Consider the following 19,616-nt stretch of genomic DNA (forward strand, 5'->3'; position numbering starts at 1 on the left):
TATACAAATAACTTGAATGTTTGACAAGGAACCAAACAAACTGGTTGATTAGTTTTATGTTAATTCTGTGCTTACTAAACAGAGTAAAATGTAACAAATGTTATCATTTTGATTTACTGTATGATTATCATTTTAAGTTATGATAGGAGATAAATTTCAGTTATGCAGTTTTATTCTTCTTTTGTCAAAAGTTCCTTAACCCAACACTCTCTTAGTTTTGTTAGCATTGAATTGTCAGATCTTTAAATCCAAATTAAATTTATAAAAACACAAGTAAAGTGAATTAAAGTGCTCAATATTTGCAAAGAAAAAAAAAGTATTATCCATCAGATAAATAGCATAGATCTGTCTATCGTAAACCTTCATAATTAACAGTTATTACAATGTACTCACTTATAATTGGACAGTAAAATTTTACAGAATTGCTATTTGTAATTCTTTTTTTTTCAGTTTACTAGAATACACTTACTTACATGGAACATTTGCATTATCAGATCAGATTTATGAATCTGCTTTTAAAGTAGTTATTGAATAACATCAATATAAATAATTTCATCATCATTATATTCTTCACACAACAAAAGACAAAAGAAGCCTCATCACAGTATGAACTGTTTGAAATCACAGTTTTACTCTTAATTTCTGGCAAGAGTAAGTGATGTTACAATGGGTGAAAAATTAAGTAACTCATTAAAAAATCATTACCTAATATTATAAAATTCACCTGCATTTGACTCTTGAGTTAATGCCTTTATATATAGGTGGTTTTTAAGAAGTAATATATTCAAACTTTTATAAAACAACACAACCCTGTAAGTTGTACATAATAAAAATGTAGAATTAAAGATCCATACAGTCAATCACAGATAATTGTGCCTCCTCAGCACAATGGATTATCACTGAATGTTGTAATATGATAACATTTAGCCAATAACTTTGCACTTTTAGACTCCAAAACTGAGAAGAATGTCAGTTAAACTTTAAAGCTATTTTCATACTTACATGATATTAATAACCACTCCTATAGAGGCAGTTATCAACATAATAGTAGCATCAATTTCGTAATGATGCATGATGATTCTCTGTATAGCCATATACACTAACACACCAGTCACCACCCAGATTAGCAGTACTGAAGTTAGGGCTCCTATCACCTCTTGAAATAGAAAAAAAGGCATAGTATCAAAATTTTAATGTTAATATGACTAAAATCTAAATGAAATTAAATATGGAACTCTAAAGTGACATGCCCATTTTTCTTTTTCAAGAACCATATAATACAAACTAGTTGAATTTTGAAGGAGTCACATTGAATCTCATTAATAATTGCAACAGGTAATCAGAAATTCTACTGGGTAATCTGCTGAAATGTAACAAAATATTCATTTGATTATGTTTTAATAATTGTATCAATAAAAGCATTTTTAACACACTACTACATTCATTTCACATAAATGTAAAAATCAATATAAACTATTTTTGTTGAGGTCATATTTCTATCTAATTTACAAACAAAAACACTAATTATTTTGAAGTTTGATAATACAAATTCAAACCTGGCTTTAAAGTGTATATTTTACTACAAGTGATTTGTTACGTTTTTTATATTTTTATTTCTACACTAAATCAAAGTTTTCAATTCTCAATAGATCATGAAATTATCTGTCAATCCAAAAACAAAATTCATTTTACAGGCCAGTATATACGGAATAAGGAATGACATAAACAAATTAAAATGACTTAAGGTTGTGAAGTCACAATGAAACAAAATATTTTGAAACTCTTCCAACAAGGCTGTGAAGAATCAAAAAGAAAATGGGAAGAAAGATGCCAAAAATGTCTGGGTGATAAATAAAGGAGTAGGACCATGTATGCAACAGAAAAATTATAAAACAAGACAATGAGGTTTAAGAGAAATTTAGTTACAGTATCAAGAATATGGCTAAATATGTAAAGGTATTGAAGAACATGAAAAAAAGTTTAAGGGAGAAATATCAAACACTGGAAAGGAAATTAAAAAACAAGTATTTGCCAAAGGTACTACAGGAAATCATAGTTATAAAAATCCCATTACTATCCAAGATAATGTACAAAGTGCCGTTGATGGAGCACTTGCAATAACAGACAATGTAGAATATCTGTTTACCAAAATATAAAAAATTTATATAAACAGGATGTAGACAGTATAATAAAATATTAGAGAGACAGCTTGGATGAGTTACAGCACCAGCCAATGCTAAAGAATGGCAACATGGAGTTACTCCAACATCAGAGCTTGGCAGTTTAATCAATTAATGAAAATTATGATTAAATATATTGATCAAAATTAGTGTCTAATGATTATCACGATTTTTGATTTTTCTAACAAGTGATTAATCAAAATTATGATTAAACTGACTGCTATGAAAATAGGTTTCTTATTATTGCTATTTTTGAATATTCTGCCACTGTCACTATCGTGGTTCATAATAGAGATCACAAGGAATAGAATGTTTGAGCAAAAAGCACTTTAAACAGTAAAGATTCAATTCAAACAACATTTTAAAACCTTTACTATTGTCTGCTAAGACTGTACACATATAAAAATGCACAAAAAAGTTTGCATGTTAGACTTACAAAGAAAAGAAAATTACTCAAAACAGCCCATTTATAATTATTTTTCTTCTTCTCCTAATTATTATTTTCTTGCCAACCTACAACAAAAATGGCTTGGTGTACTGCATCCACACCTTTTGTAGAATACTAAACAAGGTACTACAAAGATTGTAGGGTATTGAAAAGTTGGTTTGTTTCGTCTATATTTCACATAAGCTAAAAAAACATCATAATTCTAATGTAAATAATATTATCATTAACCCTTGAAGTTAGATTTATTACAAACAGCTTTAGTTTCTTTAAAAAGTTTAAGTACAGGGTAAAACAGGAATAACTAACTAATAGTAGATGAACATTAGATGACTGTAACATGTAGATACTTGTTGCTTTGTACACTATACAATTGATGTCTTTTATAGAGCCAACCCCTATATTATATATGAAAGGAAGAAGTAAGACAAAATCAATACACATAATGTTAAATTTTATTACAGAGATTTGTAGAATAATTGCTTTGAAAGACACAAAGATTTATTTAAAGTGGTGTTTTAGACATACATGTTTTATATGAAAAGGCTACTTTTCTACTGGTAAAATGTTTTTTTGCACTTAGTCTTGGCATATATTTGCCCATTGTTATGCATTATATATAGAGAATTTGGTTACACAAAAACCATAAATGCTAACTATATTCTCAAACAAAACTTATAACAATCTCCAACTGCAGCTTAACATTTTACATCTCAAACTAATGCAATCAAATAGTCCATAGCTATAGTAAATCATCATGAAACATATTATTTAGCTACTAGCTGTATTTATTATCATTATAATGTATGAAGTTAGCTACCATAGCAAGTAATCCTTTGCCCATAGTTGAGCATAAAAAAAGTCAGCAAAAAAAGATAAATAAAAATTGGGAATTTAAAAACCTGCAAATAGGGATAGTAAAAAACTTGGAAACAAGGCTAAGGATACTGTATACATTATTTACTCAAACCACAAATCCCTATTTTGACTCCACCAAATGTAATTCTAGGTAACAGCATGTGATCTGCATAATCAGTGCATTTTCATGTGCCCCTTGTATCATGTAAAATGGTTATAATATACAAATAAAAAACATTTTGGGTTATATTTTGTAAAGTGCTAAAATCAGTAGGCAGTGGAAGAGTTCTGGAATTGTTAGCTTTACAAATTACACGAATCAGTAAAGTTGCCACAACATTCTTTTTGGGGCAAGAGTATCTAAGTGTACTAATCCAGTTATCAAAATAGTACTTTATTGGAGTGCAAATCTCTCCTGGGTGTGTTCAGAAATACATTTTTGAAATACAACCTCTTCCAGAGCAAAAGGCCTTTTTCAAAGTAACTTTTTATTTTCCATATGAATACAAACCTCAGTGGAAAGAATGTTATAAATGCTTACCTGAAAGTAAGGAAAACCAAAATAATTGCTATTGATTTTGTGTCCAATCAATAAATTACTTTAGAATAAGAGATCAGGAAATGTGAAAGTTTGAGGTAAGGTAAACAGAACAGAAGAAACTCTCTCAAGAGCTTCTTGGTGATGTGAAATGCCACACTTCATTGTCCTACCCAGATATACTATAAAGTACCTTGAGTTTAGCAACATGTAGTCAGTTCAATAATGACGTTTGTGATGAACCTAGTCAAATGCAGCAGACAAATATAAACTAAAAAGATTGCTTTAAGAAAAGCTTATCAATATACTCTGGAAATTGAATTCATTATTGCCGAGAGAATACTTACAACACTGAATCATCTTGTGGTTCTAAATAATGTGCAAAAAATACTTGAAGAATAAATTTGTTAACATGAGCAGTTATTATATACTATTCCAAAGAAAGCCATAAAAAGACTGAAGTTTGTTTTAGGAGAGGAAACAGTGAAGACTGTTATCGATTAAGAAAAACAACATTATACTAAAAGATACATTATATTAAAAAATTTAAATAGATTTAGCCATTCTTATAACCATCAAAAACATTATACTCATAACTGTAAACAACATAATGGTAGCCCACTGTTATGGAATAAGAAAAACAACATTTTACTAAAAGATACCAGTTATATTAAAACATTTAAATACATTTAGCCACTCTTATAACCATAAAAAAACATTACTCATAACTGCAAACAACATAATAGTAGCCCAATGCTAAAAAGAGAAACTTCAGCATACAGTTTTGGAAGTCCCATTATAATGCAGAAATGGAAGTAGAATAATAATGTTGATCTCAAGTAATGTTCCTTAAACTAAAGTTCACCTAGGATGAATATAAACCATTGTAATTTTAACAAGAAGCTATTTTATTTAAGGAGACAGATTTCTCTAAGGATTAGTGAAACAATAGAAGGACTACCACATCATATGCCAATTAATTGACAATGGAATTTCAGCCACTAATGTTTGACAGTTTTCAAGTATAAAAAAAACCTATACAAGTGAAGAGAGGGACTGAACTGAAGTAAATTGCAAATCATGGTAGGTGTTCATTATAGGTAACATATAGTTCAATTTTACCATTGGAAGTCTTTCTGTAAGCTAGCTTAAAAAGTAATGGATCTAGAAAAAAGTTTCATGTACATGTAGTTTCTTTAGAAAATTGCACTAAGTTGAAGATTTTTTCTATAACAAAATTACATTAAATAAGAAAGAAATCCCAATGTCAATTGCTAGAGAAACAATTAACAGCATCAACAACAACAAAAAAATGAAGTTCTAAAGATGTCTTTACAGAATACTGAAGTGTTTACAATATCCAGAGCACAATTTAAGTATTTTCAGGCTAATTACTCTTCTACTGGGTCTTTCATTAAATTTGACTTATTGTGAAGCAGGAAGATAATCATCGCATACAGACAGTACCCAAAATAAAGTGTACTGTTTCACTGTGATTCATATCAATACCCTGTATTTTAAGTGAGGTTATTTAAGATTAACCTTTAGAGGAAAGTATTCATCAGTATTATCTATATTATGACATTCAGAAATGCTTATAATCCTTCCACAGCTGCACACCTTAGTGTTAATATGACTATTCGTTGAGGGATTACAGGTGGAAGGTGACTCTCAGAAAGTAGCATATATATTTATAACAGAAACATGTTGGAGCACCACTTGAGCAGTATAACTGTTGGACTAAAATTTTGACTGATATTTGTACACAGTTAAGTCTTGATACCACAAGGTGTTGCTGACCAATTGATCCAAAGGCTATAAAATTAAGATGACAGTGGGCTAGTCATATCAGATGACCTGTTAATGAATAATGTTTATTTTATAAAGCTTACAAGCCATACTAGAGCTGCAGAACAATTCTCTTACTGAAAATTCCAGCAAAGACCAGGTGATTTTGCAGTCCATGATGTTGTAAAGCTGGTTACCTAAGTTTCAAAACTGGTTTTCTGTCAGCCAATGTAACGTTAATATTGATTTTGTTATAAAGAATTAAAAAAAAATATATATATATATATATATTGGTATCTTTCAGCCAATTAAATTGAACTTATTATAACTTTTCAAATTTTATAATGCAACTTTGTAAGCACAATAACCCATAACAAGATTATTTGTGTATCTATATCAGACTGCATCAGAATACATTTTGCAAGAGCAAAATTAAACTATTATATCTACAGGATAGAAAATTAGCAAATAATTCAATGAAACACTTTTTAAAACAACTCATAACAACAACTACTACTACCAGTGTTGCTAAATCTCATGATAAAAACAAGCAGCACTGATTTTCAAAACTGCTCCTTTATGGCTTTCCCTCAAAATGCCAATTTGCACAGGTTAACTGGAATACAGAATTGGGTGGGCTAAAAAGTTCATGATTGTGGATGGGATGATTCTAAAATTGTAACAATGAGTAAGCTATTCATTAACCCAATCAATCACCAAAGTCACTCCTACAACCATTTTGCTAAAATCAATTATTATAAAAAAAGCCCAAATAAGTTATGTTGGAATAAAACAGGCTAAAAAATTGAAACCCGCAACTCTCAAAAAAGTAAAGCAACTCTTTAAAAAAAACAATATGTTAAAGACTTGGCAACCCTGACTACATTTTCCTTTCCCAATTGGGTTCTTTCTGAATCCCATTATGTGCACCTTGTTTTCATAAACATTCAACACTTTGACAAGAGGCAAATTGAATATTGTATTATCTGGCTTATAAATTACTTATAATAAAATTGTGGAAATAAATACTTTGTAAACAAAAATACAAATATAGTATGAGACTAAGTACTCTTTTCTGACTATGGTTCTTGTGGGAAAGTTTTGTGTATAAGTAATACAAGGCTTGCTTTGTTCTAAAGCTGTAGAGAAAGAGGTTGTTAGAAATTTTGTGTTAAATATTTTCTTTTGTATGTATATAAATCACAATGTTTATACATGTACAGTATTTGTATGATATTGTTTGTAAAGTGATGCCAGTGGACCACATCAAGAACTTTACCTCTGAAAATATGAAGGGTTTTTGTTTCCAAAAATTGTATTGGATGCTATGGCATGAAAGGTGGACCTTATTCTTAATTATTTCAAAGAGAATATTCTCGTCATGAGAGGTACTTTGAGGATAAGCCATTTTGTTTTTTAAGGTTTCACACTACTACCAGTTCTTATAGCACTTGGCTACAATTGTTAATTCATTGGTAGAACAAGCAATCAATGACTTATTTAAATTCTAATTTGTGTTAGATATTATACAGTTATAGTTTTGATTTATATATGAGAGATAAATGATAAAAATCTTTAAGTCTAAATGAATTTCTAGCTTTTCATAGGAAATATTCAATGCATTTGATGGGTAAATGCATATCATAGGTCATTTTCATAATGTAATATAAACTAGATTTTTCATGTCAAGAGTGTGGAAATACATTTTATTTTACATAGGCAGAAACAAAAATAGAATTTAGAATTGAACAATTATCTCTTAGTCTAATAAATTTTAATACTTTAATGTTTTTTTTTTGTCAATTTGAGCTTTTTTCGCAACTGGAGTGTGTGTATGCGACTATCAACTATAGGATTTTCACAAAAAAAGAAGATATTGAAAGTGTTCTACAGTCTGGAAAAAGATTGAATGTTCCTAAAATAATAGACACCAGCATATGATGATGAGTACATAATACACAAAGAAAAGCAGATTCTTCAAAGGCACGCTGCAAGTGGATTATTGCTCTGGCAACATGAACATTTCAATGTGTAAGAAGTATCAAAACCTATAGCCGAGTAAATAAAAACTTGTTGGCAAGCAATGAAGAAATTTTACTATACTATTGCTATTTTTGTGTCATATTAAAAATTTTGCTGCACATACTAAGTTACACTGCAGTATTTTTAACTCACTTTCAAAATACTGAGTTTGTTGATTCAAATAATATTATTTCTAGTTAAAGCAGTAACAATTTAATCCAAGTACTTCATTTCAGTTAGTCAGTTAGGCAATAATGCCATTTCACTTAATATTAGAAAATTATATATATATATATACATTTGTATCTACGTTTTCATTTTTGACATACACTATATCAAATACATTTTATTGATGTATGCATTTATCTTTCTTTAGAATAAAAAAAGGTACTAAAAAGTTCAAAGCAAAGCAGATGGACTTCTACAGATGTTAAAAGACCAAAAATCTGCACACACAAAAAAAAGAGATACCCATTATTGGGACTGCTTCCATCAAAAAAGAAAAGCAAACCAGCCACCTACATGTGAATGAAGAGATGTCTGAAGATGATGACCAAGATGATGATATTATCCCCCCCCAAAAAAATTATGATGAACTACAAGCAAAAATGAAGTATGCAAGCAATTTAAATGAGAATGTGGCTAAAGTTACAAAAAATGTGGAAGATTTAAAAAACAAAAACATCTAGACAATGAAAAAAAAATATTTGAAAGAGTCAAATGTTTCCCTTCAAGACTGCATTGTTTTGAAACTTATGAATTGTAAACATTTTACTTATCATTAATATAAACAAAACTCCTTTATAAATGAACATGTGCTTGTGTGTGTAGCCAGTCATCTTTATGCTTATTGTTTCCAACTAAAATAAATATTAACTAAACATGCAAGTGAAAAATCTAGTATGAAAAAGAACACCTGGAACACACGTGTTCTTAAATGAATTGTTCTTATCTCTCTAATATTTTGTGATTTGGATTTGTTAGATCTAATTTGGAAAATGAATCTATTTCAGGATTTTTTCAATTTTGTAGGAGTATATCATAGTGACCCCTCTGGCTATGCCACCAGTATTTAATGTGTGATATTCTTGTGTGAAGTTTCTTTTTTACTTATCTAGACCATCTCAGTTGGTTTTAAGCCATACGACTTTGCAAATGTAAATTTTATACAATTATGTAAATTTATATATTATAGATACAGTGTATTTACATAGCAAATTAATAACGATCCAAAATGTATTTACATAATGACTTGTGCTATTCAGATGCAACTGAAAGCCTTATTGTGGATCTTTGAGATGTATTGTTACTTCTTTAGTATATATTTTGTGTACTCCTTGTAATATTTTTATTTTTCACATTGACTGCAAGTGGAAATAATATGTAAGAGAGAATTTTACTCTCTCTGAGAACCAGCACTTTTGAAAGTGATAGCTGTTTGTCACCATCCAAGAAAGCTGATGAATGTCACAGACAGCAACAGAGATGGTATAGAAGTACCACATTTTACAATCAAGGGTGAGTAGGTAGTTTTCTTAAACATATATGATAGTCCTCTTTAAGGTTTACACCTTTAAGCTGCCTTATTTATACTATTGATTTGTAACTTTGTAATTCCTAAAATAAAATAAAGATATCCCATCTTTCAAATGGGCTCTTATTAATTAGTGACCAAAGTGACCCTTTGTTCTCCTGAAGAAGAATAGTCAACTATTCGAAAGCACTCAAGTTTTGGGTCTTATTTTAAGTCTATTACACTTTATGTGATCCTTTGTGCTAACTCTTTTATCAGTTCAATAAATATACAAGTCATTGTATATTTATTATTATTATAAATAAATGGTGACACTTGAAATTTTATAATATAATGCATTCTGACATGCTATAATGTTTATAAAAGGGGAAAAACAACTGCTGCAACAATTGGTGTTTTTTCAGCATATATTATATATATATACTACTTTGTGTGTGTGTTTTTTATAGCAAAGCCACATCAGGCTATCTACTGTGTCCACTGAGGGGAATTGAACCCCTGATTTTAGTATTGTAAATCCTAAGAGTTACTGCTCTCCCACCAGGGTACCATACTACTTAGAAGACCTATTCTAATTTCTTTGATAGGTATCCAAAAAAAAAAAGGAGTAATTACTCTACTTTTAATTCTAGATTTTTATTTTCTTACGTGACATAAGGAAAGTAAAATTTAGCTAAAAAGTGTTAGGTTATTTTTGTTGTTCTTTGGTTTTAAACATTTCAGTGAGGTAAGACTGGTTTTGGGGAATACTATTCTTCAAGAAATCTGAATGATTGTACAATCTCATTCTGGTATCACCATTTTATAACATTAGTCACACTTTTCTTTCTGCTGAATGTTTTACTAGTGTTATATATAAATCTGTGACATTTTTATGAATGAATACTTCCAACACAAAATAGTATAATGACAAAAGTGTATGAAGGTGCTGTCACACAGATTTCACATAAGTGACTGGTATACTTAATTTATAATCTTGTATATAAAAATATAATACATAAATTTATATAATACTTATTCTTGATTATTTTTATCAACAATTATAGGTTTAATTTTCACAAATAATTATTAAACATTAATTTAAATGATCATACTTCTTTATAAATGATTTGGTAACCATGGTATTTTTTCCCCCTATATTTCTAAGGTTTTTTGAAATTTTCACTGCTTTTAGTACCAAGGAAAGAATAATATATACAAGTATCTTTATGTATACATACATTTCACAATATTTGGTTTCCTTAACACCAATATACACATTGAAACTGATATATGAATTGAGAAAAGAAGGTGGAGTCACACTCAAGAACATTGGAAGTATTCTTTGTTTGTTAAAAGAGTCGACTATAGTAATCTGGTTGGGATCACAGATGCTCAGAGAGAAAAGCTTTGAGAGAAACACTTGTCCCATTACTAGCAGTTTATGGAAACCTATAACCTCTCAAAAATATAAGACACAAAAAGGTATTGCTTCTTTTTTGATGCCATATTAATACAAGTAACTTAGTATTCTGCTGTAGTTGAAGGTTAATGCTACAATCACTATTTCTGTATATTTTTATTTTTAGGATGCTTTGAAAATTATAAAAAAGAAAAATCTACCAGGAGAACTGGCTTCAAGATATTCACAAACAAAAAGATATATCACTGAAAAAAGTTAAGGATTAAAACAAAGCAATGAAAAACAGAACAACCACATTGAATTTTGATGACAAAGTGTGTAGCTATGCTATTATTATTGTGTAATGTTGTTTAGAAAAATATTCTGATTGCATTTTGTGACTAACTGTATCATTTCTTTTATATTTAACATAAACCAAACATTTCTTATATGTTAAAAAGAAAAGCACAAATGACACTGAACGTGAAAAAAAGCAAAAACTGGTGAATAGATCCATTGAGTTAACAAGTAACAGGTAGAACCAGCAACTGCTGGGAGACCCATTAATATTCTTTCCAATTCCAATTGCTTCTCACCAGCAAACTAGCATTAACTTGAACTTCCTGTAGGGTTACCAGTCATATAGCTTTTTTCAACAAACAGGTGTTTTTTACCCTTGTGGAACAAGGATGGAAAAATAATGATTCCACAGTTCATGCATAATACATTAATACTGGCTGTGAGAGAAGAAGAAAAACTTCACAAGTTAGCTGACATCGGCAATGGAAATGGACAAAAGAAGTGAAGATTTTCACAGTTTTTCAGCTACTCTTTTTCTATGTACTTTAATTGGTTAGTGTCACACTTATAATTTAAGGCTCTATTTTCAGTTATATGATTGTCTAACTGTAAAGTCTATGTAATTGTATAATATAAATGAATATAAAAATGTAGCAAAAATTAACCATTCAATTTTAGATTATGTAACTGAAGAGGAAATTAAAAGAAAGCTATGTATGTTACATCTAACTATTTAACATTATTAAAGTCAGATGAAAGGACCTTGTTTACTTCTGTATTTTTTTTTTTTTATTGATGTCAAATTTACTTTGAATTAACTAACTGATAACCTAATTAATCATATTTCATATATATAAAATGTGCATCAGTTGAGCCATCTCTTATTGTCTGGACTTGACTGAGAGGTTGCTGTTAAGATGCAGACAATATTTAGAGAAATGTAGTAAGTTCCTGATTGATTTAAAGGTAATTATTAAAATCATTCATGTATACAAGTAGTAAGTAGTTTATTAATGCATAATAATTAAATATTCATTAAGAAATGTGGGCTTAATTAATCTCAACTTTAATCTCAGACAGTCATAGTGGAGCATTTTGATTTATTGTGTTGTACTTGGGTTTTCAAAGGAAGAACATTCCATGAACTGTACAACAAATCCCATCTAAGCCTCCTTCAGTTTTAGTTCCTGAGAGAGTGAATATTGTGGGACAAAACACCAACTAAGAGACAATCATCTGTGGTCCTGTCCTGTCTGTGCAAGTACACATGTTGTTTTCTCTTTTTGCTTCATAATAAATTTGTGTTTGTTTCATTTAAAATTTGTCCAGTCTCATTATTTCACATCCAAGAAAACTCAGTCAACTTTCCAAACAGAGACCAATCCACAAATTAACTGGTCAGCCCTTCTGTTATTAGCAGATCTAACTAACTGATATTTGTGTAGAAATCAGTCCACCACAAGTAATTATGAAAGATGAATGTTAGTGCCATGGCAGCAGAATTGACTACAATATTTCTGTCTTGATAATATGCACACTAGCCCTCACTTAACATCAAATTTATAGGAAAGTTTCATGATTAGAATAGCTTATTCTGAGCCAAGAAATTTTCATGACCAAGAGGGAGAGTTTACTAGAGAGCAATATCAGCAGGAAAGAAGTGTTGAATCAAGGAGAAGCCTTCTCTTGGACACAAGACTTTTGCCAATGATGCAAACGTTCATAAGTTGATTAACACAGATTCAGAGGGATTTGCTCACATTTGGAGCTCCCAGACCACTAGAACAATCTGTATCTGTTGAGAATTTATCTTAGCAGCAAGGAAGCATGGGTGATTGAAAGTCATTGTAGGTGAATTCTGAGACTGCATGAGGATGTTTGTACAGCACTCTTAGGCTGTCATCAGTCAGAGCACCAAAGCCCCAGCTCTGGTTCACTAGTCAAAATTGTTTTCTCAACAGATAAGACAATGAACACCAACAGGTGAAGACTGTGAACCATAGGATGATGTACCTTTCAGGACTGAAAGGTTTCCTGTGACTTTGACAGCATCTTGTAATACCTAAGATCATGCAGGGCTGCAAAAGCCACTCTGAGTAGCTCATTGCTTTATAGCCCTAGACTAGCCACTCATCTGAGTGTCACAGTCCCTGTTAGCAGCTTCCATCCTCAGCTAATGATATGAGCAGCATCTCCAGCTGCCATTAGTTAGGATCCTGTATGAGAGAGAGAGGCTTTGGCCAACTGCACAGGTCCATCCGAATGAGGCCAAACAGATCATGACCCAATGTTCAAAGGGATGGCAAAAAAGTACCTATTCCAGATCCTAAAGCATTTCAAGTAGGTTACTGTCTAGAATGGATGGAATTGGGAACAGATAATGCAAAACTTGGTCCTGAGCTAAGATGGTCTGGTCCTTGATGCTGTTGAACAATTAGACCAGGAGCAGCAGCAGGATGACAGTTGTATATTAGCTATATCACAGATCTGATTCAGTAGAGAATTTGGAAATATGCTGAGCCTAATTCAAGGCTCAGAAGAGGATCAGCACCAAGAGAATGGCCACCTACATAGATGATATGGAAAGGCATACCTGCTGTGGCCTCTGCAGATCAGGAGGATATCCTCGTCAATACATTTACTGAGGGACTACCTAATTGGATTATGCAATAATACTTGGGCATGAGGTACATCCTGACACTCATGAAAGCAGTGCCCATTGTGACATAGCTTAAAATGGTCTAATTGAACTAACTATTAGAGAGAAAGAAGCCTATAGCAGTAGCTATAGCAGAACTTCTACCAATGGATTGCCTAGATCCAACTACAGAGCAGGGCTAAGAACCAATCACCCACAAATTCCAGCAACACATTAATCTCAAAGTGAGTGACAGAGATATTCAGGTCCACCCACTGGGCACCTGCCACTAAAAGGACCATTCATGGGAAACATGCTAGAGCTAAGTCTGATGCCTCTGCCTGGACATCATCCAGAACTGGAAGAGTGTAGCTTTGGCTTTGCTTGTGGATTAGTGTGGCAATGAGAAAGGAATTGCTTATAGTTTGCAGAACAGCAAAGACAACAGAATTTTCATTTTCAGCTGATGTCTCAGCAGGTGCCAGGCAACCTACAATATCAGCATCTTGATGAACAGCAAAGAAGGCAAGGTTATTGGTACTGACCATTGAATCAGCAGGTCTAGGATGACCAGCATCAAGTTTTAGATGTTGTGGTAAATGCTCTGGTAAACTGACAGAGCTCAACTTGGGCTTGGCTACTGACTTGTGAGAGCACAGTGGAGTGCTTGAACCAGAATTATCAGTGGCCAGCTCAGGTCAGTGAGTGCTGGGTGGAGCCAATAATGACCGAACTTTTGCCTGTATTCTAATGCATACAAACTATAGGATGGATTAAAATCAAAACCTACTGCAAAGATCTGTGACATTTGTCAGCCTGCAACCACAAACTCAGGATGATGTGCTTATGTCTGTAACATCAAGAACACTGGAGCAAACCTTATCCCTGGAAACTACATGGAGAGGTTTGTACAGAACTTCTAGAAGTGTAGACCAATGGACTGAGGATCAACAGGCTCTTCACCAGACTTATTCACATTAGAACATGTTTCTCGGTTACAGTTTATGGAAAGATGAAATCTCAATAGACCTGACTAAGAGAGTTGCAGTGAGACATTGACCTCAACACATTACAAAGCAAGAAGTTTGCAGTTTCCTTTGTTTTACGTCATGCTACCGACAATTTTAAGTAGAACTTCTTGAAAGATAGCTGCTTAATTGTCTGCTCTCACAAAAATGGAAGCAAAGTTTGTATGCACTTAAGAAGATGATTAAGCATTCTGATCCTTAAAGCTTGCTTTGGTAAATGCTCCAGTGCTGGCCTATCTACACCAAAACTAAGTTTCTATTGGACACTGATGCCAGTGACAACAGAGTTGGAGCAGTGCTGTTAAAGCTGCAGGATGAAGTAGAAAATGTAATCACATTCACTATCCATACACTTATGGCTCCCAACACAAACTGTATGACAAAGAAAGAACTATTTGCAGTGGTTAACTTATTGAAACACTATTGCTACTACATGTACAGTAGGAAGTTCGCCATTTGGGTGGACCATGCATTTTTGAAGTGATTTATAGTTTTCAAAAATCTGGAAGTGAAAACAGCATGTTGGATAATGATGTTGCAAGAATATGATTGTATCATAGTTCATCACCCAATTTCACAGTATGAAAACATGTACAGAATATCTCACCAACGTGAGACTGTGTCCACTCATGAAATGTTCCGATTCTGGAATCCACAACTGTTGTAACTAGTGAGACCATGTCTGTTCATGGAATGTTCTGATCCTGGAAATCTGCGATAGTTTCAAATATGGATGTTCCAACAATATTGAATACTAGCCATGAAATAAGAGACTCCAGTGGTGGATGGATGCTAAAGTTAATGGTACAGAAAATCCAAGACATGCATCTGAAGGGCACTGACCTAGTATGAGCACTCCTTGCTATCTAGCAAGGTCAGACCCATCTTGAACTAGTAGTGGAACAGCACAGATGCACATAACCTGTGGCATCTTTTTGCAAGAAGATGTTATGTATCATTGCTATCAAGCAACAAGACAGGTGCTCCGACAGTGCTGCAACTAGTGGTACTCAGATCTTTACTGCAATAAATAATCCAAACTTTGCATAACACAATAACTGGAGGGCACCAAGCTGTAACTCTCATTTATGCTAATATTTGATGGTGTGTCTTCTGGTTGCAAGTGAGTTGAGATGTTCAGTGCTGGTGTGAATACTGATTTGTGTGTGCTGTCCAGAGGAAAACTGGTTGAGACAGGGCAAACTCCAACAAAGAACTGCCGAGTTTCCTCTGCAGAGAACAGTTCTGGATATCACTGATCCACTCCCAGAAACTGCAAGAGGTCACTGATGCATACTCATTGCCATTGGCTATTTTACGAAGTAGACCAAAGCTTATCCACTGGTCAATATGCTAACACAGACAATTTTGGATGTGTTAGCTGGAAAGTGGATAGCCCAGTTTAGATCTATGGAAAAAATCCACACAGGGAGCTAACTTCAAAAGCAGTTTCCTTAGTTGTATAACAAGTTAAGAGGTGTTGCAAAATAAATCACACTTTTTAATAAAATGAAGATCAACAGGCTGTTCACCCAGCTTCTTCGTATTTGGATGGAAAGGTTAGTCCCTATGAACATTATGTATGGTCCTCAAACACAAAAAGTCCTCCTATAACCTAAGTGGATGTGGAGCTTTTATATATTAACTGCATCAGGAATCTGGAGAGGAACCAAGGAGTCAGAAGAGAAAAAGGACACTGTTTTGAGTCATTCTGACAAGACTGATGAGGGAGAAAAGGTTGCAGTGACTGGAAAACAAGACACCAACTTTGGCCTCTCAATCAATATGTATGAGACTGAATATTGACAGCTAGGATGATCATTGGATCAAGCACCTAGTGATTGAAAAAGTGTCATTCCTTTCTTTGTAAATTACTGAGTGGTACTGAGATGCAATATATTTACTACAAGGCCATTGGGAACAAAGTGATGCGACTTACGTCAGTAATTTAGAAGGTGTCTCAATTCCTTGCTTTCTGAGCCACTGAGTGAATTTTGTGGTACAAAGTGCCATCAGATGTTTCAAGCATATCACTCACACAATCTGTCCGAGTGGTAAGAGATCTGAAAAGTGTATCAGCTAGTATTTACTAGATTTTTCATTGATTTTCTTGGGAAATAAGTCTGATCTATAATCAAAGAAAGAGTTCTGTTTTCTCCAAGTGTGTATATTGGAGTAGAGTAGCAATTGTACAAATGTTAATCCTGGTACATAGATCTTTAACTAAAAGGTCTTAATCTGTCCAAATTTTGCCAGTGATTATTTGTTTCATGAAGTCTGAAAAATAAATGAGTTGAGTTTGATCACTCTTAGATGCTACTACAGTCAATAACAAGCGCAGCTTTGGCAGCTAACTTAAACATTACCGTGTTTCATGCAAAAGCTGTAGGTCAGCTGTATAAATCACTAGAGTAGTTGGAAAAGTATAATGGCAGCATGTGTATATAACAATATACCTTTGTAAATAAATAAATAAATAATGGTTCTATGCATATTTTAAAACATTATACAAGAGTCCTTCAAGTGTTGAAACAAATTAAGATAAATGAGTCAATCACACAAAATTGCAATAATAAACAAGAAGACAACAAGGGCACAGAGACAAAGGATCTTATCTCAATGTTAAGAATTGATGGATACAAAGAAAACTGTTATAAATGACCTGGAAAGTATAACTGGAAATTGTAGTATACTTGTATTTTGTAGCAACTGAATCCAGAGTGTAAAACTTTTAAAAATATTAATTTTTCATCTTTTAGTTTCATGCTGGTCAGATTTTCAAATGAAAGTTATTTAAGCCTTTTATTTCTTTATCATTATTTCCAAGTCAGACTTATTCAATGTTTTCTTGACACATTATTATACCAAGATAAGTCCCCCTGTTGTTAATGTTACACTTTCTTTTTACCTGATATTGGCACTAAACACCAGGATAAAATTGGGCAAATACATGGTTCCAAAGGGATTGACAAAAAAATTTGATTGAGAATTGCATTAAAATGTTTACACTTTTTGATTGTTGTAATTAACTTGTTTATTAGTGTGTATTTACTTCTTTTTAATACCACATCTTTGATTGAAAACTTGCACATTTTTATAATGTGCCTAAACAAGTTAAAGCTACATACTGCAAATCAAACCAAAATAAAGTACTAGAAACGATACAAATAAACAAGTACCAAACTAAAAACTTATATTTTATTTGTTGTTGATTTAATATACGAATTTTTATCTTATTTTTGGATCCTCATCTGGCTTCTTACTGGATCAGTGGTGGTTTTGCCTAGAATACCATATCGATACTGGTAATGGAAATTTGCATCTTATTTAATACATAATTTTTTGTTTAAAAGTCACTTTATTTCATGGCTATTATACCAGATATTACAATGAAAGTTTTACAGAAAGCTGCTGTAATCCAAAAATATCAAAATAAGGCCACTACTTCCTGAAAAACAACTTTAATGTTGCAAAAGTGCTACCTATTAAAAAAAATCTAATCTTGACCTTGAGCGTTTTTTTTTGTATAAATAATGCAGTAATAAAATTGTTTTAACTTTCCAGAAGTTGGAAAGTTAAAATACCATATGGTATAGAATTTAAAATAAAAAACACATTTTACACTATTTCAGTTATTTATTGTAGTCATTCTACCATAGAATCTTTGTTTCAGCCAATCTGTTTTAAGAATCATATTAAGATAAAAAGCTATGAATAATAAAGAGAGTTACCTGCTCTATACCATCCAAAACTCATCCTCTTTGTAGCTGGTCTGGAAGCTAGCCACAAAGCCAACAAGCTTATCATGAAACCAGCAAAGTCTGTCAGTAGGTGGGCAGCATCTGTTGCAATAGCTAGACTATTTGCCAAAAAACCTCCTAAAAAATGAGCATTTGATAACAGTTAAATTTCACTTGTTTTATATAATAAGTGAATTAGTATAAGTGTAATATATGAATAATATCAAGTGGCTATTAGTCCAAAACTGAGATAAATGATATGAATAAAACATTTTTCAATATCAATAAAGTATCAATTATCAAAATGGTAATACAAGATTGAAACAATGATATCATCAACATACAGAACATGGATCAATTTGTGGTGCCAGAACCATCCATAAAAAGCCACTATTCTAGCCAGTATATACAGACTTTGTTCTGGCTAACAATGACATGATTTATGTAACTCAAGAAGTAGTTAGTCCTCTAACGTCAAAAGTAGTTGTCTCTAATCTTTGTTCATGCATTGGTATTTTATGGATATACCAATTACAGAAGTTGTTCGCTGGTTTCATTTATGCAATAGGTGAAATGCAGCTCTTGAAAACAAACTATTCACTGCTAACCAGATTTGGCTCAAACACAGTGGACTAAGGGAATGCTTGTTAAAGAGAAAGTTGCATTATCTCTCACTTTATTCATCTGATGCACAGTTGTTGTCTTCTGCAGCAACAAAACTAATGCAGGAAATAAATTCTTCTCCAGAAAGCAGGCTGCACTTGCTTGAATGTTTATCTGTGCTGTAACAAATTTGTTGTCATGTATTTATTTTTAATATGAACGTTGTTTAGATTAATTTTGTATTTAGAAGTATGCGTAGTGTTGGATATGTATTGTGTGTAACGAATTTCTTATACATTTATTTTAAGGCCAACATTTGTTGGATTGAATTTGTATTTAAAAACATACCTAGCGTACAGTGTTATAGTTACGTATGGCAAAACTCCTGCCAATTCTCCAAGATTGTAGAATATTTGTGAATGCAAGAATCGACAATATATCCACTTCCATAACTGGTTAAATATAGTTCAGTACTGTTTTCGCACCTATAAAACAGGCAAAGCGACATGCCAAAAAGAGAGAGCTTATAGGTCTGCTAGGAACCTGTTATAACCGTGTACG

At 32.2% G+C, this 19,616-nt stretch overlaps 1 protein-coding gene across 1 annotated transcript in view; it reads right to left on the reverse strand.

Annotated features, from left to right (window-relative positions):
* Positions 1-18,638, reverse strand: part of LOC106464849 (zinc transporter 2-like) — a 37,312-nt gene extending 18,674 nt beyond the window's left edge. The window contains exons 1-2 of the mRNA XM_013925006.2: positions 18,444-18,638; positions 1,003-1,156 (exon numbers count right to left, since the gene is read on the reverse strand). Coding sequence (XP_013780460.2) covers positions 1,003-1,156; positions 18,444-18,519 — 230 coding nt within the window. The 5' untranslated portion in view covers positions 18,520-18,638. The remainder of the gene's footprint in view (positions 1-1,002; positions 1,157-18,443) is intronic.
* Positions 18,639-19,616: the final 978 nt, after the last annotated feature.

This window comes from Limulus polyphemus, unplaced genomic scaffold (genome assembly GCF_000517525.1).
Source record: "Limulus polyphemus unplaced genomic scaffold, Limulus_polyphemus-2.1.2 Scaffold1759, whole genome shotgun sequence".
Taxonomy (NCBI): Eukaryota; Metazoa; Arthropoda; class Merostomata; order Xiphosura; family Limulidae; genus Limulus; species Limulus polyphemus.